This window comes from Colius striatus, chromosome 11 (assembly GCF_028858725.1).
Source record: "Colius striatus isolate bColStr4 chromosome 11, bColStr4.1.hap1, whole genome shotgun sequence".
Lineage (NCBI taxonomy): Eukaryota > Metazoa > Chordata > Aves > Coliiformes > Coliidae > Colius > Colius striatus.
Window position 1 is genome coordinate 26023703 of NC_084769.1, and position 24679 is coordinate 26048381.

The following is a 24679-nucleotide window of genomic DNA, read 5'->3' on the forward strand; positions in this document are numbered from 1 at the left end:
CTCACACTGGAGCATAACATCTGAGCCTTTAAGTGTGTCCACAGGGCTTGGCAGCTTGCTAAAAACAGGTGGTTCTATAAAAAAAGAATCACATCATAATGTGTGAGTCTGCTTCTCTAAGTGGGTTTCTTGATAGCAGCAGTAGGCAACATATTCAGGAAGGAGGCCTACACTTATTCTTGTAAGCCCATATTTAGCCTTAAAATATGTGGCCTCATCTCTAAAAAATGCTAAGCCCCCAGCATCTCTCAGCAAGCCATCTCAGCACTCAGAGTCCCAAGGGCAGAAAATATGACACTTCTGCACCTGTTTGGAGTCAGTGCTCAGTGCTCCTCCCTATAAACCATTTTCCCTAGGATCCCATTCCAGCTTTCCTCGCCTCTTTCGAGTCATGAAAGCTATCATCAGTGAGGCTCAGGAACACAGCCTCCTCTTCCGTCTTAAATTTCATTTCTACCAGGATCACTGTGAGTAAAGAGGAGGCAGATGGATGGCTGCAAAGTATACTCAGCTTCCTCACTACAGCTAGTATTCCATCTAGTCCATGTTTTTCCCTTGTGATGTGACAAGCTTGCCTTACTCAGCTTGCAATTGACTTAAATGGGGAGAGAAGGAGATGGCTGCACAGTGATGAACACCCACCACTATTTCCTGCCTGATCTCTGCTGCTTAAACACAGTAGCATTTAATGTGAGAGCAGCTGGAGAGACACTGCATCAGCAGCCATCAACTGTTACAGAAGTATCTCCCTGAAGAGGGAGATGTGCCACTGTGAGCGGGCCTGGAAGGCAAGGTGAGCGGAGCCAAACTGCTAACCTTTCACTGCGACTGAAGTGCTGCAGCTGGCTGTGCCAGCAGAGTTATGGGCTTCGCATATGTAATCGCCGGCATCTTCAGTGTTGGCACTCGAGATGGTTAGCATTGCAATGGAGTCTGCAAAGGACATGTGGAGTCTGTTGCTTGCCTGGAGTGCCTGATCATTTTTGTACCATACGGTTCTGATCTCTGGTGTGCCACTGATTTTACATTCAAGTTGAAATGTATCTCCCTGCTTCACAAATCGCAAAGCTTCAGGCTTCTTCAGGAACTTGGGAGGTTCTGCAGAATAGAATAAATAAGCAAAGAGTGACAGTGTACCTCTTCACCATGTGAAATCTGCAGTGCTGAGCAAGAGTTATGGGGAGCACAAGAGTATCGGGGCATGACAAAATAAGCTTACTACAGCAGCTGGCTGTATCCCCAACCAGAGTTTACTCTCAAGGAAAGATGCAAGATGAAGAAAAGAAGGCAAAGACAACAACTAAAACTATGTTCTGTGAACTCGAGAGTCTGATATGTCAGACAGCTGCAGCTGTAAAAAACCCACAAACGATGCTTGCTTCACCCAAGGAAAATTTTGCTGTCACCCTTGAGAAGCAAATATATTCACAGGCCAGCATGAAAGATGTGACAAGTCCTTCATCGCAGGAGCAGCAGAAACATGGTAGGAATGTTTTCACTTGCTTACACATGTTTAAAACATATTTCTGTATGCAGAACTGAGGTGGTCCATAGTCTAGTGGCAATTCAGAACTCCAGTTTAACTCTTTAGCAAATTTGAAAGAGTCCCTGCTGCAAGGTACTTGTATTTACCGTTTCATCATTTTCCATTTAATAAATGCTATGTATGAATATCCCTGTGACTGTAGTTTAAGCACCATCAATAAAGTAAAAAGCAGAGTAAGTGCAATGCTTCATAGAAACAGCTTCACAGGGGAACCTTTCCTCTTAGAGATTTTGCAGGAAAATAAGGCTTCTACTACTGTCATGCAGTATGATAGCAGAAGATCACCACATGATATGTGTCTGCTCTTTGTAATTCTACTTTCTATATTTTCTCAAACTGGAAAGGGTGGAAGATGAGACTCAGTAGCAAAGAGGTTTCTTTATCCAAGAAAAAGAAACTACATAGAGGACTTAATACCTTTGACACTGAGCTGAGCTGAGCAAAAGTCTTTCCCAGCTTCATTGCTAGCTTGACAAGTATATTGCCCAGAGTCTCCTTTACCCACTCTGAGCACTCGAAGGTGAGCTGTGTTGGCTACAAATGTAATATTGAAGTTTCCTCCAGTTCGGATTTCTCGACCATCCTTGGACCAGGTGATGTGTATTGGCTGGGCTCCAGTAACATGGCATTCAAAGTCAGCACTTTCTCCAAAAGGCACATTGATAGAATCTGGTTTGGTGTCAAAGACAGGTGCTTGCTTGGGTTCTAGAGACACAAGAAAACAACGTAAAGTTCATACCACAGGAAAAGACTAATCCAACACACAGATATCATCACATGCATGAAATGAGAAGGGAGAGCCTGTGATCCAGGCAAGAGTTTTGCAAGTCAACACACCTGCCACTGTGAGCCTAGCACTTGAAGTGGCAGTGCCCACAGCATTGGTGGCTGTGCATGAGTACTGCCCAGTGTGATTCATCTCAGTTCGCACGAGTTGCAGCACTGCAACATTGTCTACAAAGGACATGTGTATATTGTGGTCATCGCTTAGCAGCACACCATCTTTATGCCAAGTCACAGTAATGGGTTCTGAGCCATTCAGCCGACACATAAATTTAAGAGGCAAACCAACGGGGTGCTCGATATCCTTCAGTTTTCTTGCAAAGGAAGGTGGTCGTTTGCGCTCTAGAAGAAAGCAATTAAAGGATAAATATGTCCCCAGAAGTTAGGATTTTTATAGTTTTGCAAGAGAAAAGGATTTTGTAGCAAGCTAATACAAAATCATCACCTTGAACTGTTAAGAGAGCCTTTGTAGTTGCAGTTCCTACACTGTTTTCTGCCTTGCAGATATATTCTCCACTGTCATTGCTGACCACTTTGTTGAAAGTAAGTGTAGCAACGTTGTCTCTAAAGAACACTTTGTAGTCAGGAGTAGACCTGAGTTTTGTATCACCTTTGTACCAAGACACAATAATTTCTGGTGTTCCAGCAACACGGCATTGCAATGTTGTATAATCACCAACTGACACCTCAAGAGGTTCCAAGTGTGTAAGAAAATAAGGAGGTTCTAAAAAAGAGAAGCAATTAGATAGGGTCATTACAGTTCCAGGCCTTGGAAAGTATACACTTGGAGGAACAGGCAAGGAAAACAAGCAATGGGATCACACACCTAGGGTAGAGACTACAGCCTCACAAACATCTCTTCCTGCTTCATTTTCAACCTGGCAAGTGTATTCTCCTGCATCCTCTTTGGTGCTGTCAAGTATTTCCAAGATGCAGGATTTCTCTGTGGTGGTGATGCTACACTTCTGAGATTTGGTGAGGGTGTGGCCGTTCTTCTTCCATGTCACGGAGATGGGCAGGCTGCCTGTATAAGTGCCCTCTAGGATGATGGATTTGCCAGGCTCCACATTCTGATCACTCAGTTTCTTAACAAAGACAGCTGGTTCTAATATAGGGTAAGAAGTCACAAATGTTGAGCACAGTAGGACAAATGGAGGGAAAGAAACAATGTTTTAAGGTAAATAGAGAGGCATGTTCTTTACAAACCTTTTACTGTAAGGTGTGTTGTACAATTTGCCCTGCCAGCATCATTAGTCACTAGACAAGTGTACTCTCCACTTTGGAGAGGCGTTACATCAAACAACTCAAGCTCCACAGTGTAGTCTTCCAAGTAGATATTGCATTTGTCCCCTGGCACAAGCTCATTGGCCCCTCTAAACCAGTTCACTTTAAAAGGAGGAGTTCCTCTGATAACACATGTGAAAGTGGTGCTTGTGCCTGGTAAGACATCCAGAGGCTCTGGTGTCCTCTCAAAGGAAGGTGGTTCTAAACGCACAAGAGAAAAAAAGAGATATGACAGGTTACTACAGCATAACCCTGGAATTTCCACACACACTACTGAAAAAAAAAAAAAGAATAAAATCTTTATTTTCCAGTCAATATTTTTCCCCAAGTATACTTGCAAAAGACTGTGTGCCATTTCAAGGGAGAAAGAAAAAAGAAGGAGAGCTCCTTGACCATCATATACTGACCTTGTACAGTTAATACAGCATTGCATTCATCTGAACCAGCTATGTTGGTGGCTTTGCAGGTGTAAGTTCCAGAATCTGAGTCACTCAGCGAATTCACTTCTAAAATACATAGGTTATCTGAAAAGGAGATTTGATGTTTTTCCCCACTGACTAACTTAAGTCCATTTCGGAACCAGGCAATAGAAATAGGAGGTGAACCCGACACTTTGCATTCCAGTAATGCTGAGGAACCCAAGACACAAGGAGTTTCCTTTAGCTTCCTTGTGAAAGAAGGAGGAATTATTCGATCTGCATAAGAAAACATAACAAATCCATAGAGAGAAAAGTAAGAAACAGAAGAAAGGAAGGAGAATATGATTGAAAGGAAGCTTTTTGTAAAAGAGAGAAGACAAGCTACCCAACCAACCTAAAACATCAACCGATGCTGTGCAACTGCTTTTCCCCACGTTGTTCTGCACCGCAAAAGTGTACAATCCACCATCTTCCTTTTCTGTATCCATAATTTTAAGTGTAGATACTTTATTGAGAAAAGTAATTCTGTATTTTTGGCTGCTGGTCAGCTCTTTGCCATCCTTGAACCATCCAGTGGAAAGCTCTGGTGTGCCTGCCACTTTGCACTCCAAGGTACAGGTGTCTCCTATAGTAACTCTCATTGGCTCTGCTTTCTCTACAATGACAGCAGGCTCTGGAAGGAGAGATGGGTAACATGTACGGTGAAAACAGGACTTGATTAGCACTAGCTTTAACTATTGTAGCACTATAAGATGGGGCTAACACATTTGATACTAATGATATCTCAGTTTGATGTGCTGAGGATTTTTTTTCATTTCTGTTTTATCTGACATTTAATTCACTCTAAACTGAAAATTTCAGAGGGTCTGCAAAATGAAGCAAAAATATTTTTCAACTCCTAGGAGACAGATGCAATTGTCCATACTCCTCCAAGGGGGTATGAGCAGAAGACATGACTCAGGAATTCAGTCAACTGAATCCCACACCAGTATAGAGACCTGTGATTCCTTTCACCCTTAATTCTGACACTATATAGCATATAGCTGACACTAAACAGCCAAGTTTTAACTTTGAAAAAAATATCTTTTTATGAACGTAAGGTTTTTACTAACCTAGAATAGTTAAGGTAGCCATGCACTCGCGACTTCCAGCATCATTTCTGATTTGACAAATGTATTTTCCAGCATTGCTTGTCTCTGTGTGCACCAGCTGTAAAGTTGCAATGTTTTCCACAAATGTGATCTTTGTGTTTTCACTTTCTCTAATAATTTCCTCTTTGTCTTTAAGCCACTGCACAGAAATTGGCTGGGAGCCTTCCACTCTTGCTTGTAACTCTACTGGTTCACCAACTACAACAGTCATGCTGTTTATTTTAGTTGAGAATTTTGGTGGTTCTGAAGAAGAAATATGCAGTTATACTCACAGTATACTCACAGTGCCTATGTACAGGAAAGTAATACAGCGCCATTGAGAGCACTGCAGAAAGTACATGTGCCAATACTTTACCTTTCAGCTTCACAGTGCAAAAGCAAGTGTCACTTCCTACATCGTTTTGTGCTTTGCACTGATATTCACCAACATCTGCAGCTTCAACATTAAGAATGCGAACGCTTGTATTGTAGTTCTTGGCTGTAACCTTATACTTCTTACTACTGCGGATTTGTCTCCTGTCTTTGTACCAGGTAATGTCAAATGGTGGTGTTCCTGAAATCTCACATTCCAGGCTAACCTCAGTTCCTTTGAGCATGTCTACTGGAGAGGGTTTCCTGCTAAAGACTGGAGGTTCTAACAAGGGAAGAAAAGAACATTTTTAGAAAGGAGTCTGGAGCTATCTGACCAGCAAACAGTTTACTGACACCAGGTTCTACTCAATGAGATTGCCGAGAAAATCAACAGAATGGGCAAGGATTTTCTTTTCTGGTCACATTACAAAAGTATCTTGCTGGTAGATGAGCATTTGGATATCTTAGCCCCTCTGCAGAACAGGTAAACAGAGGGATGACCCTTAGCAGAGAGGCTATAGGTCTCATTTAGCTGGTAGCTAAATTACTAGAGGGTAATACTGACACTGATTCTATGGTCAGCCTGAGTCTGTTCTTTTGCTTTGTATTTCAGTTCCTTAATTTAGCAATTCCCACTATCATCTGTCTTGGATGTTGATAATCATAGAACTGGGCACCATCTAGCTTAGGACCCATTGCATTAAGAACATCTCTCTTGTTCAGGCACTGGCAGAGGGGTGAGGAGACATTTAGAAGCAAATATAACACGAAGAAATGAAACCAGAAATTAATCTCCTTTCTTTCCAAGGTAAAAAAAATTCACAAACAAACCAACAAACAAACAAAACCAAGGAAAAATAGGATGTAGTCAGAGAACAAGAGGACATCTAACCTTTCACTGTGACTTTGGTGCTACAGCTGGCTTTGCCAGCAGGGTTGTGAGCTTCACAGATGTAGTCATCACTCTCATCAGTGCTGAGATGATTCATTTCGAGCACGGCCACGGAGTCAATGAATGATGTCCGGAATTTTTCACTGGCAACAATTTCATGGTCATTTCTGAACCATACTACTTTCAGTTCTGGAGATCCACTTACTTTGCACTCAAGCCGGGCTGAGTCACCCTGCTTGACTACTTTTGTCGCCTCTAGCTTCTTAGCAAACTTAGGTGGTTCTAAAAAACCAAAAAAGTGGGGTGAGGAAGGTATGTATTAATATTGAAAAGAAAAGGGAAAAGAGCCAAACAACTGTGGGTTGCAAACACAGGGTAGGGAATTCACTTAGTAATGTATCAAAGATCACTGAGGTGGGCTTGGCAAAAAAGAAAGTAAAGAAATAGATTTAAAGACTGGAACACAACAAGAAAGAGTGCGCACCTGTTACCATCAGTGTTGTAGTGCAAGAATCACTGCCAACATCATTTGAAACATGGCAAGTGTAGTGCCCACTCCTAGAAGTATCGACCGCAAAGAGGGTTAAGAATGCAGTTGACCCTTCAATCCCAATGAAACAAGTTGGGCCAGGCACAAGTTCTATGTCTTCTTTGAACCATTTTATTGTAAAGGGTGGTGTTCCTTTTAGTGTGGCCTTAAACTCCACTGTGGAATCTGGGATGGCCTGCTGGATTTCAGGTTTTACTAAGAAGCTTGGTGGCTCTGCAGTTTTTTAAGAAAAAGAAGCATTCAGTTACATCAGAAATGTCTATGAATGAAGAAAAGTAGTGAGGCAAGCATGGAGAAGTATAAGAGTATTAAGAAGTACAAGAGTGTTATGTTAGCATAAGATTTAAGGTATTTTCCGAGCATATATCACAAATAAGAAGTAGTAAAAGAGTTCCAAACCTTTCACAGTCAGGACAGCACTGCAAGAATCGTTTCCCGCAACATTAAAGACACTGCATGTATAATTTGCACTGTCTGCCAGCTCTAGGTTAGCAATCTCAAGTGACATAGTGTTCTCATGACACAGGCTTCTATACTTTGCACTGTCGGTTATCTCTTTTCCATCCTTAAACCATTTTGCAGTAATGGGGAGCGACCCAGAGACTTTGCACTCCATTTGGATAGAGGATCCCAGGACAGTATCCTTTTTGGTTAGCTTTTTGATAAATACAGGAGGAAGTGGTTGATCTGCCCAACACAAAAGAAAAATGTCAAAACCACATGGTTACTTCTTGCTTGTCTTTCACAGAGATTACTATTTTTTCCATTGCCTCCCTGATGTATCAGTGAATTTGACGAATGACAATACACACCTAGAACAGTCAGAACAGCTTCACAGGTGCTACTTCCAAAGTCATTTTCAACCTTAAAACTGTATGTTCCGCTGTCCTCCTTTGATACAGGTTCAATCCTGAAACTGGCCACATTGTTTTCAAAGCTCATTGTGTAGTATCTACTAGGCAGGAGCTGTTTGCCATCTTTGTACCATCTTATTCGGAGCTCTGGTGTCCCAGTCACGGTACACTCCAAAGTCACAGGATCTTTTTCAGTGACTTTAAGTGATTTAGCTTTTTCTATGATCTGTGCAGGTTCTGAGACGTAAAATGTATAAAAGTGGTAGTTAGCTATACAGATAGAGGACTAACTTTTCAATTACTCATCAAAGATGGTCTTAAGGGGTCACACCTTGTACACACCTTGTACAAAAAGCAAAGCAAAGCATTTCTCCATGCCAGACTCATTCTTTGCCTGGCAGGTGTATCTCCCTCTATGACTGAGGTCAATATTGCTAAGTTTCAGTGTGGCCATGCTGTTCTCAAGGGTAATATGGTGGTGCTCATCATCTTCTAGTATTTTCTCATCTTTTATCCAAGACACAAATAAAGGTTGAGCGCCTCCTACAATGCACTGGAATAAAGCGGTACCTTTCAAAACACTAGTGACATTCTCCAGTTTCTTGATGAAGGATGGCGGTTCTGTGGTGTGAGGTTTTGTTTGTTGTTTGGAAGAGAAGTCATGGAAAGGGAAGAGGAGAAAGAGAAATCATATAAAGTCATCACTACAGTTTAGCTAGGGGATGTAATGCTTGGGGTATACTTCCTAAAGGACTGACCTTTCAAAGTGAGCCTTGTGCTGCAAGAACAGCTCCCACCTTCATTTGATATAATGCACTGATATTCACCAACATCTGAGACATCACAGTTAGTCACACTAAGAGTAAACACTGATTCTTTGGTGGAGATGGCATATTTCTTGCTGCTGAACATCTCCTTATTGTTCTTCAGCCACTTCACTTCAAATGGAGGAGTACCAGCCACTTCACACTCGAGTGTGGCCTCCAAACCCTTCACTACCTCAATGGGTCTCAACTCATGAACAATTGTTGGAGGCTCTACAGAGAGAAAGGAGGGGAAAGTAGATAGAAACCTTGAATGGTTTTGAGAGCAGAAGAAGCCTCTCCTGCTCCATCATCTCAGCTGTGTGGCATAGCTGGATGATGACCAGATTTTCAAAACCAACCTTTTACTTTCAGCTCAATGCTGCAGCTCTCACTGCCTGCATCATTGTGGGCTTCACAAATATAAATCCCACTATCCGACACTCTGGCTTGAGTGACTTTCAAGGTGGCTAAACCATCTATGAAGGAGATGCCATACTTCACTTGGTCAGTCACTTCGTTCCCATCCAGGTACCATGTGATACGGATCTCTGGTGTGCCTACCACCTGGCACTCAAAAGAGGTGGACTGTCCTTCACGCAAAGCTACTACAGAAGTTGGCATCTGAATAAATCTGGGAGGCTCTAGAAGATGGACAGAAAAGTTGAGGTTTTATAATATTCAAAGCTGTTTAAAGAAATACAAGGCTTTCCTATCCCTTCCCCTCAAGTTGCACAGAAAAATTGGAACCACAAAGATGAGAGCATTAGATTGCACACCTTTTACAAACAAAGTTGCTTTGCAAGTTGCCATCCCCACATCATTGCTTATCTGACAAGTGTAGTTCCCAGAGTCAGATGTCCTAGCTGAGAAGAGCTCCAGTACACTGGATGTGTCATCCTTCCAGACAGATCGATTGGCTCCAGAAAGGAGCTCCTGGCTGTCTTTAAACCACTTTATCTGCAGAGGAGTAGAGCCTCTCACCAGTGCCTTGAACTGAACCCTAGCATTGGGCACAACCTCTTGGGACTGTGGTTTTTCCACAAAATATGGCGGTTCTATAACATGTGAAAAGGAAGAAAGAGGATTACTTTGAGGCAAGGCAGCTCCAAAATTAGGAATGAGAGACCTAACACAAGATAAAGAAAGGGCTCTAACCTTTGACTGTTAGAAAGCCACTGCATTGGTTACTTCCTGCCTTATTTGTTGCTTCACAGGTGTAAGAACCACTGTCTGTGCCTTCCAGGTTATTGATTTCCAGAAATGCAGTATTATCATGAAAGGAATATTTGTGCTTTTCACTTGTTGTTATTTCTTGGCCATCCTTGTACCACTGAATACTTATAGGATGTGAACCAGACACTATGCACTCCAGGTGGACGAAAGATCCCTTAATGCTGTCCATTTTCTTGAGCTTTTTAGTGAATTTAGGTGGTATAATGAGATCTATCCAAGACAAAGTAAAAAGACCAAGTAAGAAATTAAACTTTGATTGTGGCAGATGTCAGTTCAGGAAAAATTATTTTGTATGTAAAAACAATGATAAAAGAGAACTCATACACACCTAGGACATTAATGCTGGCAGAACAGCTACTGCTTCCAACATCATTGTGAACCTCAAAAATGTATTCCCCACTATCTTTCTTTTCTGCATGAAGCACCTTTAGGACTGAGACAGTATCTGTAACATTGATCTTGTATTTTGGGCCTAATGTCAGTTCCTTGCCATCTTTGAACCATTTGGCTATAATATGTTTTGTTCCTGAAAATTTACACTGCAAGGTTGCTGGGTCTCCCTCAGTCACATCTATTGACACGGCCTTGTCCATTATTGTAGCAGGTTCTGTTGTAAACAAGAAGAAAGTGTTAAGGGCATCTCTAAAAATCAGAAGGGAACTATCTGAGATCACTGCAAACACTTGGGGTAGGACCAACCTTTGACAGTGAGCAGAGCAGAACACCTCTGAATTCCTGCCTCATTTTTCGCCTGACAGAAATATTTCCCATCATGTTTCAGTTCAATTGACCTCACCAGAAGAGTGGCAATATTGTTCACAAAGGTCATTTTAATATTGTTGTCTTCAATCACTTCATCATTGTCTTTTAGCCAGGACACAGTGATGGGCAAGGAGCCTTTAATAGCAGCCTGAAACACGACCGTGCCCCCTCGAAGAGAACTAATGTTTTCTATCCTTTTCAAGAAATGGGGGGGCTCTGTCAGGAAGAAAGTGGCCATGTCAGTACTTATCTGCTGCACGACAGTGTGGCATGGAAGCCACATTGGGATAAGAGCATGCTAGTTGTGTTCTGAACTTTGTACTAACCTTTCAGTGTGATATCTGAACTGCAGAGGCAGCTTCCAATATCATTTGTTACTCTACACTGATATTCACCAACATCAGAAGCATCAAACCTGAAAACATGGAGGCTAATCAAAGATTTCTCAATGCTTATTCTGTACTTCTTACTGCTCCGCACAGGTTTATCATCTTTCACCCAGAAGACTTCAAAGGGAGGTGTGCCAAGCACCTCACACTCCAAAACCACATCAGAATCCTTCAAGACTTCCATGGATTGAAATTCCTTGCTAAAATAAGGTGATTCTATGATGCAAAAGAGAGAGTGCAGTTTGTATTAATCATACTTTTGAAGTCTGTAAAACTGCACTGAGTTTAAAGAGACAAACTGTGTGGCTAGATATCACACACACCTTTGACTGTAACAACGCTACTGCAAATATCTTTTCCAGCGTCATTTTTGACCTCACAAATATATTCCCCACTGTCTTCAGTCTCGACCTTTGTAACATGGAGTATTGCCAAGCATTTTGCAAATGATATTCTGTATTTGTCGCTGTCTTTTAGCTCTCTATCATCCTTGAACCATGTGATTTTAATCTCAGGAGTACCAGTGACTTCACAGGTCAGCTCAGCATATCCACCTTTCTTTACTATATGGGCTGGCTCTAGCTTCTCCTTGAAGGCAGCAGGCTCTGTGGGTTTAAGAAGAGTGTTGAGGATAAAGAAGGTAGGAAAGAGTGCCACTGGATAGATCCAGCAGCTGAAAGGTTAAAAGAGAGTAAGAATGCAAACCTTTTACAAATAAGTTTGCACTGCGTGTTACTGAACCAGCTACATTGGAGACTTTGCAGGTGTATTTTCCGGAGTCTGTTGGTTTGACTGTGTAAAGCTCCAAGTAACTTGCTAATGCTTCTGTCATAATGTAGCAGGCTCCTCCTGTCACTAGTTCAGTATCATCTTTAAACCATTTGACAGTCAGTGGTGTTGTGCCTTTAAAAGTGCCTTTGAAACGTACAGTTGATGCAGGCAGTATTTCTTGAGACTCGGGTTCTACAATGAAGCTGGGTGGCTCTAGATTGTGTTGAAAGGAAACAATTGTCAAGAGTAAGCCACATGGCCTGCACTTTATGGAAGAACAGTATTATCACATGAAGAGTAAAACTCCAGGAATTATGAAAAAAAATGACAAACCTTTTATAAACAAGGTGCTACTGCTCTCTTTGCTACCAGCAGAGTTTGTGGCCCTGCAAATGTAGACCCCAGCATCACTTGCATCTAGGTGTTTTATTTCCAAAGATGCAGAGCCTTCTGCAAATTGTACTATGTACTTGGCACTTGAAGTGATCTCAGTGTCCTGCTTAAACCAAGAAATGGTCATTGGAAGAGAGCCTGAAATTTTGCAGTCTAGGCGGCATGAGGTGCTAATGATGCTGTCAATATTCTTCAGTGGTTTAGTAAAGAAAGGAGGGAGAGTGCGATCTGTTGGGAGTGAAGAAAAATAAAAGAAGTTGACACATTAACAAAACATGCATGCAGCTCTGCTTTCGTTCTGTTAGGCTCAGAGAAGCAGGGCTCTTTGCAAAGAGTCAGTACAAACCTAGCACAGTGAAGCTGGTAGTACAAGAGCTGATGCCCACATCATTGGATATCTCAAAAGTGTACTCCCCACTGTCCTGCATTTCGGTGGCATAAAACTTGAGCTGGGCAATGTTATTTTTAAAGCTGATCCTATATTTTTTGCTGGTAGGTAGTGGCCTTCCATCTTTGAACCATTTGGTTTTTAGCTCTGGAGTGCCTGTGACAGTGTACTCCAAAACAGCTGGTTCCCCTGCCGTTACCTGGATCATTTCAGATTTTTCAACGATTTTGGCAGGTTCTACAACAGAATTAAACAAGTCATGTTAAAGACAAATGGAAATTGCTCTTCCTCTCAAGTGGGAGACAATGCAGGTAATACAGCACAACTCCACTGACCTTTCACTGCTAGTTCACCAAAGCAGGACTGACTTCCTGCATCATTCTCAGCCACACAGGTATATTTGCCACCAGATCTCAGCTGGACACCAGTAATTTGCAGTGTTGCTAGACCGTGTTCAAATGTCACTCTCACTTTGCTGTCATCTTGAATAATGTCTTTGCCCTTCATCCACTTTACAGAAATAGGCTCTGACCCTTTCACCACAGCCTGTAGTGTAACACTGTCTCCAGCCAGAGCTGTCACATTTTCGATTTTCTTAACAAAAGATGGTGGTTCTATTTCAAAGAAAAGAAGTAAGAAGAAATATTCATCTGCTACCACATCATCCCATGAAATCTGACACATAAAGACAGTTTAACAATACAGTATGTGCAGTATGTTGTGCAATACATCTAAAGAGTAGGCAAGAAGAGCTGCATTATTCAGCTGGGAGTTAATGCATGGCCTTTTAGTATCAGTGTCTGTCAAATTCACAGGTTTGATGCCAGATAAGAGTTAGATACAATCAAAATTTTAAGAGAAGATACCCTCCACACCCTCCTTAGCCACCCACAAAGAAGAAAAGATATTCTAAGAAATTAGTTTCTTGCCAATCCCTTCAGTAAGTGGAGTTTTCTCTCTCCCACTGACCTTTCAAGATATATGTTGCACTGCATATGCACTTCCCGACTTCGTTAGCTATCACACACTCGTATTCACCGACATCCGCACTATTAAATGAGGACACTTCCAGAGAAATAACAGCTTTCTGAGAAGTCAACCTGTATTTTTTACTACTGCGAATCTGTTTCTTGTCTTTGTACCAGCTAATTTCAAATGGTCCAGTGCCCGCAACCTCACACTGAAGAATGGTGTTTGTTCCCTTCACTACCTCTGCTGGTTCAAGTGTCCTGACGAAAGATGGAGGCTCTATAAAAGCAGTGAGAAAGAAATAGTCAACGGTGACCAAAAAACAAAAAAAAAAAAAAAAAAGGGAAGGTTTTTGTCAAGACTGTTATTTGCAGCAGCAACAACAGACCTTTGACAACCACTTCGGTGGTGCAGCTGTCACTTCCAACTTCATTAACAGCTTCACATGAGTAGCTCCCACTGTCATCAACTTTCATCTCCAAAATATCTAACACAGCCACAGAATTGACAAATGATACTCTGTGTGTGTTGCTTTCACGGATTTCCTTATTGTTCTTGAACCAAGTCACCTGAATTTCAGGAGATCCTTTGATTTTGCATTGAAGGCGTGCAGAGTCACCCGGGGTCAATAAATAAGATGGATCGACTTTCTTCACAAAAGATGGTGGTTCTAAAAATGGCAGGAAAAGGAAAGGGAAGGAAGGGAGAAGAAAGGAGGAAGAAAAGGGGGAAGAAAGGGGGGAGAAAAAAGGAAAAGGGAAAAGCAAAAGAGAAAAAGAAAAGAAGGCTGAAGTGCAAAGCTTTGAAAGATTGTTTTCTAGCTCAAGAATAAAACAACTTCAGAAAAGATCAATGTAATCTTTGCTGAGCTGCAGTTCTTGGGGATTCTTTTGCCCTCTCTGTCCATCTCTTCCCTGCTTGCAGGAAAAATTCTTGGATATGGATGATGAAAGAAATAATGAAGCATCACACAGTGCACTAGAAGGCAGCAGGAGAAAAGAGCAAGAGGTGAATGGACCTGATGGCAGGTCTGAGTTCACATCATGATTTCAGCCCAAAGAAGTCTTCTGCCTGCAAAAGAAGAAACGGGGAACCTAAGAAGAGCAAAGACAAAGGAGACTATCTTACCTCGGACTGTGATGCTGGCAGAAGAGGAGCTGCTTCCTGCCTCATTTGAGGCAGTGCAAACATAATGACCTGAATCCTTGAGCTTAGCCAGAGGAATCTCAAGCGAGGCTATTTTGTCTTCAAAGTAAATCTTATAATCTTTGCCTGGAGGAATTTTGTTTCCATCCTTTGTCCACTCTACTGTTACTTTCCTGTCTTCATCTACCTGACATTCAAGATGTATTTTTTTGTTGACTGCTGACTGCACTGACTGTAAAACTTTAATGAAGTGGGGCTTGTCTATAATAACCATTTCAGCTTGGCAAATATCAGCCCCAAACTTGTTTGAAGCTTTGCAAGTATAAGCCCCTCTGTCACCAGTGGTGAGGAGGGAAATTTCTAACACATGTTTATTTTCTATTTTGGAGATCTTGTAGTGGTCTGAAGGTGAAATGGTCGTGCCATCTTTCTGCCAGGCGACGTCGATGACTGGAGTGCCCGAAACAGTACACAGGAACTTGGCACTTTTGCCCACAAAAGTAGTGATAGATTCAGGTCTGGTAAGAAAGGTTGGCGGCAATGCTTCTGCAAAACAAAGGAGTTCATTATTACTCAGAGCTAAGGACCAGAGCTTATGTTCTTTCTCCACATTTGCCATGAACAGAGTTCAAGAAGGACCAGATTGTCACTAAAGTCTTAAGCAAAAGAAGCCAGCAGTGAAGGAGATAAGAGGTGTTAAAGGTGATGAATCTTGGCTTTTGGTTTTGTACTTCTTGTGTCCGTATATTGCTCCAGAGCTCGAAGGCATTTTGAATCTCAGGAGTAATGTAAAGGAAAATAAACCAAAAGCCAGGACCAATTACCCCAAGAATGACATGCTTATGCTCTGTTCTCTCAAGATGGATACTATACATCTTTCTTTATCCTCTAGAACTTAGCATTTAGCAAAGACCACAATAAAGACTCTTTCCACACAGAGAAAAGTCAGAGTAAAAAAAAAATCATCATACACTAAAAGTCCAAAAGATTTTTTAAAGGATATTAAAAATAAAAAAAAATTGTATAGCTCTCTATAGACAAGGAAGTTTGCACATTGGAATAGTTTTAAGCCCTCTGTTTTTTTGTTAAGGAAGATCTATTTCCCCAGTCACACAGAGTTTCCCTTTGTCCATAGCATACAGGTGTTCAGGTACACACAGTTAACAGCCTGTCTTACAAGTATAGCTGCAGGATAAACACAGAGTGCTAGGGTAATCGTGCAGTGATTATCATGCCAAAGAAATCAGATTTAAAAGTGTGTGTTGTCTTTTTGTCTGGAAGTTAAATAAACCTCTTCAAGAGTTTATTCACAAAGCAATCCCATTCTGTTGATGATCTAGTTCTCCCACTCTCACTTTGCCCCTTCTTCCCCTCTGAAACATTTCATACTGATTCCAAATTCTGGGTACAGAAAGCATCTAAAAACAATGTCCTCTGAAATTATTCCCTTTCTTGCTTGTGTCTGCCAAAATGAAGTATAGTTAATATATAACAATGGCAATCAAGAGCCCTACCATGAACACTTGTAAGTATAGCAGTGAAGCATTACAATCTACCAAGATATTTCATGGAGAAGTGGTGCTTGGAAGTGTGTACTTACCAGTTACTGTCAAAAGGGCTGTAGAGCTTACACTGCCATGCTGGTTGGAAGCCTTACAACTGTACTCTCCACAGTCAACAACCTGAGGCCTCGGGATCTCCAGTGTTGAGAGGTAGTTGGAGGTGCGAATGGAGTATTTGTCCCCATCATATATCTCTCGGCCGGCTTTGTACCACTGGAACTTGACATTGGGAGCAGTCTCCACCTCACAGGTAAACTTGGCCACGTGATTTACAGCCACCTCCAGAGATTCAAGCCTTCTCCTCAGTATTGGTGCAACTGAAATCAGAAGCAGAGAGTAACTCAAAACGCTGCCTGCCGACATTCTTGAAAGTAACAGTGAAGTGATTGGGGGGGGAAAAAAAAAAGTGACTGTAAAAGAAAAAAAAAAGATATCTGTAAGAAATGAAAGCAGTACTGGGCTCAGTGGACACGGTGCGTAATAACATTAGGAAACATAGTGATGATACTGGAAAAACAAGGTGCAACAGTGATGCAGTGTAACAATGCAATACAAACATAAACCACACTATCCTGGAGCTGTGAAACTATGGGAAACTAATGAGAAATTGTGCTGAAACTGTGCTATGACTCTAAAGAGTGAGAGAGTGCAGCAGTGAGAAAAGTGAGAAGAGCAGGTCCATGTCACAGGTAGCAATGGGAGAAGTTGCCAGAACTGAGATACATGTCGTTCTGACTGTGCTTGTGTGTTGAGAACAGGAAGCAAGAAAGTTGAGGAGGGAAAGTTGAGGGGAGGAGGGAAGTGAGAGACTTTGTAATATGGCCAAATGAGATCATAAATCCAGAAAGCAAGTTGGCCCTCTGATTAGTGGCGTGATGATATTAATATTGTATCTGTATCCAAAGATATTGACACATAGTAGGACAATTTCATTAGTAGAGAGGTGTATCAGAAAGGCAATATTTTATTCCCATAATCCAACCTCTTTTAAGAACTGTGAGTTTTGCTGCTGTTGCTCTTTTTCCACCTTGATTCAGTGCCTCACAGGTGTACTCTCCTTGGTGAATCTCCCCACACGCTTTGCTTATTGCTAAAGTGTATGTGTCCTGATCTTGCAAACACTTGAATTTGGCACCTGAAGACACCAGTTTACCCTCAAAGTACCAGTTCACCTCTCTGACATTACTTATGACAGACACCAGACTGACAGTCTCCCCTTCCTCCACAACAGTGTCTACCAATTTCCTGTGTATGATGGGATAACTCTCTCCACCTAGTTTATATTCTAGCTTCCTGCCTCTAGTTTCCACACTATCTCTGACCTCCTCTTCACATATTTCTTCCCTTTTCTCCTTTCTTTTCAGTATTTCTGTGGGTGTCTCAGTGGGAACACCTGCAGAGACTATATCAGCAGTGGCTGCAGCTGTGCCCACATCCTGGATTTGACCTTGTCCCATCACAGTGTTGATTTCTTGTGCAAACAAAGGCTTCTCCAGGGGTATTTCTGCCTCCATAGTCCTCTCAGCCTGCTGGGGCTCCAGCTCAGAGTTTTCATCACAGGATTTTCCTGAAAGAAGTGGACCGGGATGGACTGGCAATGTGTTGTTTTTTTCATCCATCAGGAGATGTCTTTCTTCACAAATAAAGGAATAGAAAGCCTTCTTCAAGACCATTTTCTGGTCAGCTGTCTGAATGCTGACTTCTCCCAAGGAGACTGGGATTTCTATGGCACTGAGTCCTCCTGTGGTCACAACATAAGTGCATAGGGTGTGTTTATGCTCCTCAGTGATGTTTATTGTCTGGATTTCGATATTTTCTTTATCAGCCAACCATTCTGAAAACAAGAGGTTTTGCTGACTTACAACTGCAACTTTCAGTGCATTTCTAATTTGAGTCTTTATGTCTAAGTTACAGCTCCTGGGAACCAGAGCAGTGAGCTGACTCTCTTTGTCGGGGACTTGGCTTCGGTGGAGCTGGTGAGTGTACAGTGTGTCATGGGGTTGTCTCTCTGTCGTTGGACCCTGCCTAAGCAGGCTGCCAAGATCAACAACATGTTCCTCCTCCAGGGCCTCATTTTCTTCTATCAGCAAAGGAAATCTCACAGCCTGTCCTTCATGGATTTTTGCAGCAAAATCTTCCTCTGCTGTTTCCAAGGAAGAAACATTTTCCAGGGGGAGAGCTTGGACCCCAGTAAAGGCCAATTCAGAGGAAAATTTGCATTCAGCCTTCAGCTCACCTTGCACTGCCTGGAAGCCCTCAAGGACCTGGATGTGGTCACCATGGATGGTATGGCTCTCGGTGGTGCCTGATGCTTGTAGGATGACTTGGGAAGCTTCCGTCTTCAGAGCAGCTGTTTGCTCTGCTGCCTTGGGGATGACTTGTTCTTTGGGCAAGAGTATCTGTGCAGCTACTATCCCAAGGCAGCCTGGCAGCCGTGTCTCCATTGCTGCTGCAAGCACCACACCCTGGGGACCAACAGGGAGTGTTTGCAGTGGCTCTGCTAGAAGCTTGTTGCTCTCTTGTGTCATGGCCACCTCAGAAAGCATTTCTTCAACAGTCTGTGCAGCCAGACAGGATGGTGGCAGGCTAGGCAAGATGTCCTCTCTTGGCAGCACATGCTCTGCTTGGCTCATCTGGAGCTGAAGGAGGGCCGGGGGCTCCCTCATGGTATCAAGGCTGAGGGCTTCTTCCATAGCAGGAAGCTCTCCAGCCTCCTCATAAGAGAGAGGGCTTTGGTCCTTAGCCACTGCAGAGTGCTGCAAGGCTGGGCTCTGCCTGCACACAGCATATCCCTCAGTCAGCACAAGCAGCTCAGCAGAGCAGGCGGCCTCTCCCACAGTGCTCACTGCCCTGCACATGTAGAGCCCGGTGTCCTCCACCGTGCACTCCCGCACTGTCAGAGAGCCCGAGCCGTCTGGGTGGTGAGCCACAGAATGATGTGCATTGGAGAAGAGCTGCTCACTCCCCTTGAACCATTGCACATTGGGGCACGGCTCCCCAGACACGATATACTCAAAGACTGCGGTGAAGCCTGGTGCACACTGCACGCTCTCTGGCTCCCTGGAAAAACAGGGCAGCCCTGGCACCCGCTGCCGCACGCGGAGCTGGGCACTGCATGCAGTCTCACCGTGTGCATTGCTGGCCACACATGTGTACTCACCCGCATCCTGCACACCTGCATATGGGAGGATGACACTATGGTCATTGCCAGCAAATACTAACTTACAGTTCATGGATGGGGTTAGCTTCATGCTGTTGTAAAACCACTGAATTTTAGGTGTGGGGCTACCAGTAACAGTAACAGAGAGCCTAGCTACATCTCCCTGCCAGACTTCAGTATCTGAGACCTGTTTGATGAAAACGGGGACTTTGCCCCCCTCTTCCGTTTTTGTCTTTGATTTGCTGGAATAAACTGGTTTTTCAGGCTCAAATTCAAGTGTTTTTTCTCTATCAGGCAACTGAAGGCGGCTGTTGTAGCCTTCACTTCTTCCTTCCTCAGAAGACCCAGTAAGAGAGCTAGTGATGTCTGTATGGAAAAAGATATGTTACTTTTACTACTAGAATGTTGAAAAGAACACTGGTAGATAGCAACAAACGGTACTAGTGCAAATATTTTTGTATATTTATAGGCTTTTTCAATACTATACAGCAGTTAGCAATGAACATGAGGTTCTTGTGCTACCAAATACATACCTGCCAAAACCATCAAGACATACTATGCTGTCAGGTTACTTATGAACTTCCCATGTGGATCAACATGGTGTCACTTTAAACCCCCAACATGTACAGTGCAAGTAACAGTCAAGCAACATCGGTGCATTTCACAAATATAATTAAAGTGGTATATGCTATACCACCACATATATATGCTATATGAATATAAATATATTTCTATTCACACAAACAAGTACAGCAGAGCAGTGCTAAGACCCTGGTTTAATTCAAAGAACCAAGAAAAAACAGAATGCCAGAATTAGGATTAAAAAAGTAAAACAAACTTTTCAGTGCACTAACCTTTCTTCTGGTACAGTTCATCTCTTTCAACTCTGTCTTTTGTCTAACATACTAAGATATTACTCTCACCAAGTTTGTCCTGTTTTAGTCATTAAATCTTTAAGCTTACAACATGATTACCACTAAAATTACAAGTTTGTGCCTTTGATTTAATGTCATTGATTTAAATCTCTTCCCTGTCGCAATATTGCATTTTAAAACTCTCACAACACCAGAGAAAAAGAAGACAGAACAGTTCAAGGATTTGGGTTTTTTCTTGCCTTTTTGAATTTAGAAATTTGTGCCAAACCACTTTTTTCTAATGGTGGTTTGAAAATGAGTGGAAGCAGACATCAAGAACATGTCATTCTTTGTATATTCTTGACACTAGAAACATCAGTAAAATGTAAGACTTGCAGGAATGGAACAAGCCATCCGTTAAAATTATGGCACAAAGAAAACCTTTGGAAATCAAATCCTGCTACCCTCACTTGGTTGAGATTGCTCAGTTAAAGCCTACAGTATTTGACGCTGTAAAGTTACAAGTGTTAAAAAAGAATAAAAGTGTGAGCGGATAAATGTCTTCAGGCACTCTAATTGTAAACCTTGATAAGTTTCTCAGTTACAGTGCCTTAAATTCCAAAACCTTTTGTGACATAATAACTTTTGTCTGCACTCCAATAACAACTCTAAAAAATAACTGAATATGACATACCCAATTCTTTCTCATAAGTTTTAGCAACTATTAATCTTGTCACGAATACCATATCTATGACATAGTACAGTGCATACAGTGATTAACTGCAGAGAAGACATGCCTAGATCAAAAAGAAAATTACACCAGTCATTCAGTATTACCTACCAGCCTTGTTAAAACAGTTTCCCCAGAAATATAATGTGCTAGTGAATTTGAGAGGGTGGCAGAATTGAAATCATGTTAAAGTATTAAAATTGCAGAACCAAACTTATGCGAACACATATGAGGATGCTTTATACACAGGAGTGTGGCAAAAATTAATGCACTTTTGTGTGTTTCTGAGTATTTATGACAGAAAAGCTATACAGATACCTCTTCATAGTTTAACTATGTCTGTGAAATGAATAAAGTACAAGAAGTGACGGACTTGAATAATTTTCATATTTATTTCACAAATTAACAATACATGTTTATATCCCATACACATTGATGACAAACATAATTCATCCTTTTTTAAAGATACTTGATTCGTAGAAATGAAGACGACATTAAACCTGACAATGAAATAGTAGTGTAATTCCTATGAAAGCACAACATTTTGAAAAGAGATGGTCAATCATGGCTTAAAGCTACATGAGTTTCCCCAGAGTAAGTTTATTTAAAACTGGAATTACTCCTGATTTATAAAACTGTAGCCCAGGTGAGACTTTATCTTTCTATTAGCATATGATAGTGCTCCTAGCTAATGTATGAAATGACATAAAGTATAAAAACAGATAGGGATAAAGATTTTTGGCCATATATTTCAGATGTGAACATGAACTCGGACCTGTTTGACTTATGGGTTAAAAGCCCTGCCCCCAAGCAGCTGTGGGCCTGTTTCTGCTGAAAATTTAAATGTAAATTAAATACACATAATAATTGCTTGACCTCTTTGGCGTTGAACTTAAAAGACCCCTTGTGTCACAGCTGACATATAACAACAGACAATTCTTGCCAACTTCCTTAGGGACCTCTGATGTCTAATGGATCAGTTCCGATGAATCAATTAGTGCTACACTACACAAGGAATAGATTAAGGACACGTTATGAAGCAATTATTTCCCAGCACAGCATTGGGTCAGACCCTCATGCTTCTCTTTCCTACCACCATTACCTATGAGAAATCACAATTATCTCTGCCTCTTAACATTGTCCAAATCTCAAATATTTGTCATGGGGTCATTGAGAAGAAACTGAAGTGACACGTTGGTACTAGCCTAGCTGCTCCAGTCATTTTCCCCACGTACTGGGTCACTAGAATTTGCCGCTTCTGACTTTAAGTTTGTATTGGGAAACAAAACTGGGCAAAGTGAATCTTTTTTTAAAAAGTTACTATCCCAAGTGAGTGATAGGATAGTCTTGTAAGAATCCTGACTTTCTGAAGCATTGTGAGGACACATCAAACTCAGAAATAAGAACATGCTTGAACATAACTGAATATACTATAAGAATAGTTCTTTTTATGCTTAAAATCACTGTGTTTCTTAATGCAGTTTGCAAGGCAGCTGTCAGGAATTTGTGAATAACTAGAAGAACCTCATGAGCAAACAATCAAAGTAAAAATAATTTATCCTTAGAGCTGTTGACCTCAAGGCTTCATCTTGACATTATTGGTAGCTGAAAAGCTGGCACATCTGTTAGACAGTTATTTAATTTCTGATGAACATGACTTAATAATTTTCATACTTTGAACATATTTCTTTAACCAATGTATCATTGTTTATGCAAGATAGGTTTAGTTCTGATTCAATTATATCAGCTACTGATGATTACTCCTCCTAAATATTAGCATTGTTTCAAATACAATATATACTCACATTGAGAGCATTAATGTAAAAATCTCTACTGCTGACATGCCACAAATAAAAATTTAATGTATTCTCATACTTCTGATCATATTAACACATAGCCCACTTAACTGATACTAATTAAAAAAAAATTAAAAATGAAAAAAAGGAATATGTGAAGATTTAGTTTTAATGGAAAACAAGCATACTGCATTAAAATCTCTCCCTTTTTCACTACTACATATTTTTTATATGAATGACAGTAGAATATGGGAACAAGCAAAATTATTTTATTGAATTTACAGTTACAGCAGTGATTTATTATGCTCCCTCTCCTTGCCCTTCAACTTCTAAAGATACAGTACAAAATAAATTTTCAAGTTTATTACTTGGTAATAGAGAAAAAAATCCTGTCCAATCTCTACTAATGCAAAACTCATTTTTTTTCCCCATTACGTTGCTTTGCTTTGCAACAACATAATTCCATTGACTTAAAAAAACAAGTCATTTAATTCCATGAGTCAGTATAATGAGGCCCATGGATGTAAGAATTCTGCAGTGATAGAAACTGTAAATACAGGATTTGAATCAGACTCACGTGTTCTGACACAACATTGTGAGAAGGGGGAATACCAGTTTCAAAGAGTTCTTTCACAGAACTATGTCCAAACTAAAAAGCAAACATTAGTTAGTATTTCGTGCCTTTAGGTTACAAGAAAAAGGTTGTTACTACATTTTCAGGTGATTTCTAACTTATAAAAAACAATAATGGCACTGTTGCAGACATACAGGAATATGTACAGTATTCGGAAAAAATTAGTCCTACGTATAAATGAATGTCAATTACAAATATCTTTACAAGAATGAGTAAGGAGATTAGGAGCCTAAAATATACCTCAGTGCAGCTAGTGTGCACAAAACCTACACACAGATTAAACCTCACTTAAATTCCCCAACAAAGGCAAGTGAGACAGAAATATGCCCACATAGAGTAGTTTTCATCCCTAAAGAGATGAAAAACAATGCCCCTAAAATGAGCACTGCATTTTTACCTGCAGTGAACAGTGTAAAACCATTTAGTGTTTCAAAACAGACTCTAAAATAAATTATGGAAATTTAGTGTAATGTTAACACAGCACAAGTCTCAGCAGTTCCTGCCCTGTTAGTAGCTATACATTTGTACTGCCCACTGTCATTCAGCTTCAAGTTTTTGATAGTAAGGCTATGAGAGCCCCCCTGCTCTTCCTGTGCACGGTACCTATCCCCTTCCAACAATACTCCATCCTTATACCAGCAGACACTTGGGTGGGGGGAACCAGACACGAGACACTGGAAGGATGCTGATGCACCTACAAATGTACTGTAGTCAGAAATGAGCCTCAGAAATTTGGGAGGGGCTTCTGCTACCTGGAACTCAAAGCTGCAGCTCTCTGAGTCCTCTGCCCTAAACTCAACCTATCCCTCTTGGGATGGGTCTGCAAACACATCAAAACCAATATTGACAGACTTCTCTCTTTCCACTTCCTGTTCTTTTTGAGACACCACAAATAGTTGGATTGTTTTCTCTGAGTCATTTCCATGTGGCTCAAACTCAGACTCCAGCTCTGCTTCTGGTTGGTCACCTGGGCTCACAGTCTCACTCAAAAGCAAATCACACTTCTGAGGCCTGTGTGGTTCACTGCCTGTGACTGTCTCAGTGCTCACTGTAGCACTTGCTCCCTGCTGAGCCACGACTAGGAGAGCACCTTTACACATTGCCTCTCCCAGCCTATTGAACGCCCGACAGTGATACCAGCCACCATCAGAAGGACCTACATTTTGGACCTTCAGACTGTGAAGTCCCTCATTCTGACTCACAACATACTTCCCTGTGGCAGGTGTCACACAGGTGTCACCTTTGAACCACTGCAC

The 24679-nt window shown here is 41.4% G+C and overlaps 1 protein-coding gene across 1 annotated transcript in view; it reads right to left on the reverse strand.

The window, feature by feature from the left end:
- The window catches only part of TTN (titin), a 242047-nt gene that overhangs the window by 173537 nt on the left and 43831 nt on the right, over positions 1-24679 (reverse strand). The window contains exons 45-46 of the mRNA XM_062004522.1: positions 17232-19775; positions 16288-16566 (exon numbers count right to left, since the gene is read on the reverse strand). Coding sequence (XP_061860506.1) covers positions 16288-16566; positions 17232-19775 — 2823 coding nt within the window. The remainder of the gene's footprint in view (positions 1-16287; positions 16567-17231; positions 19776-24679) is intronic.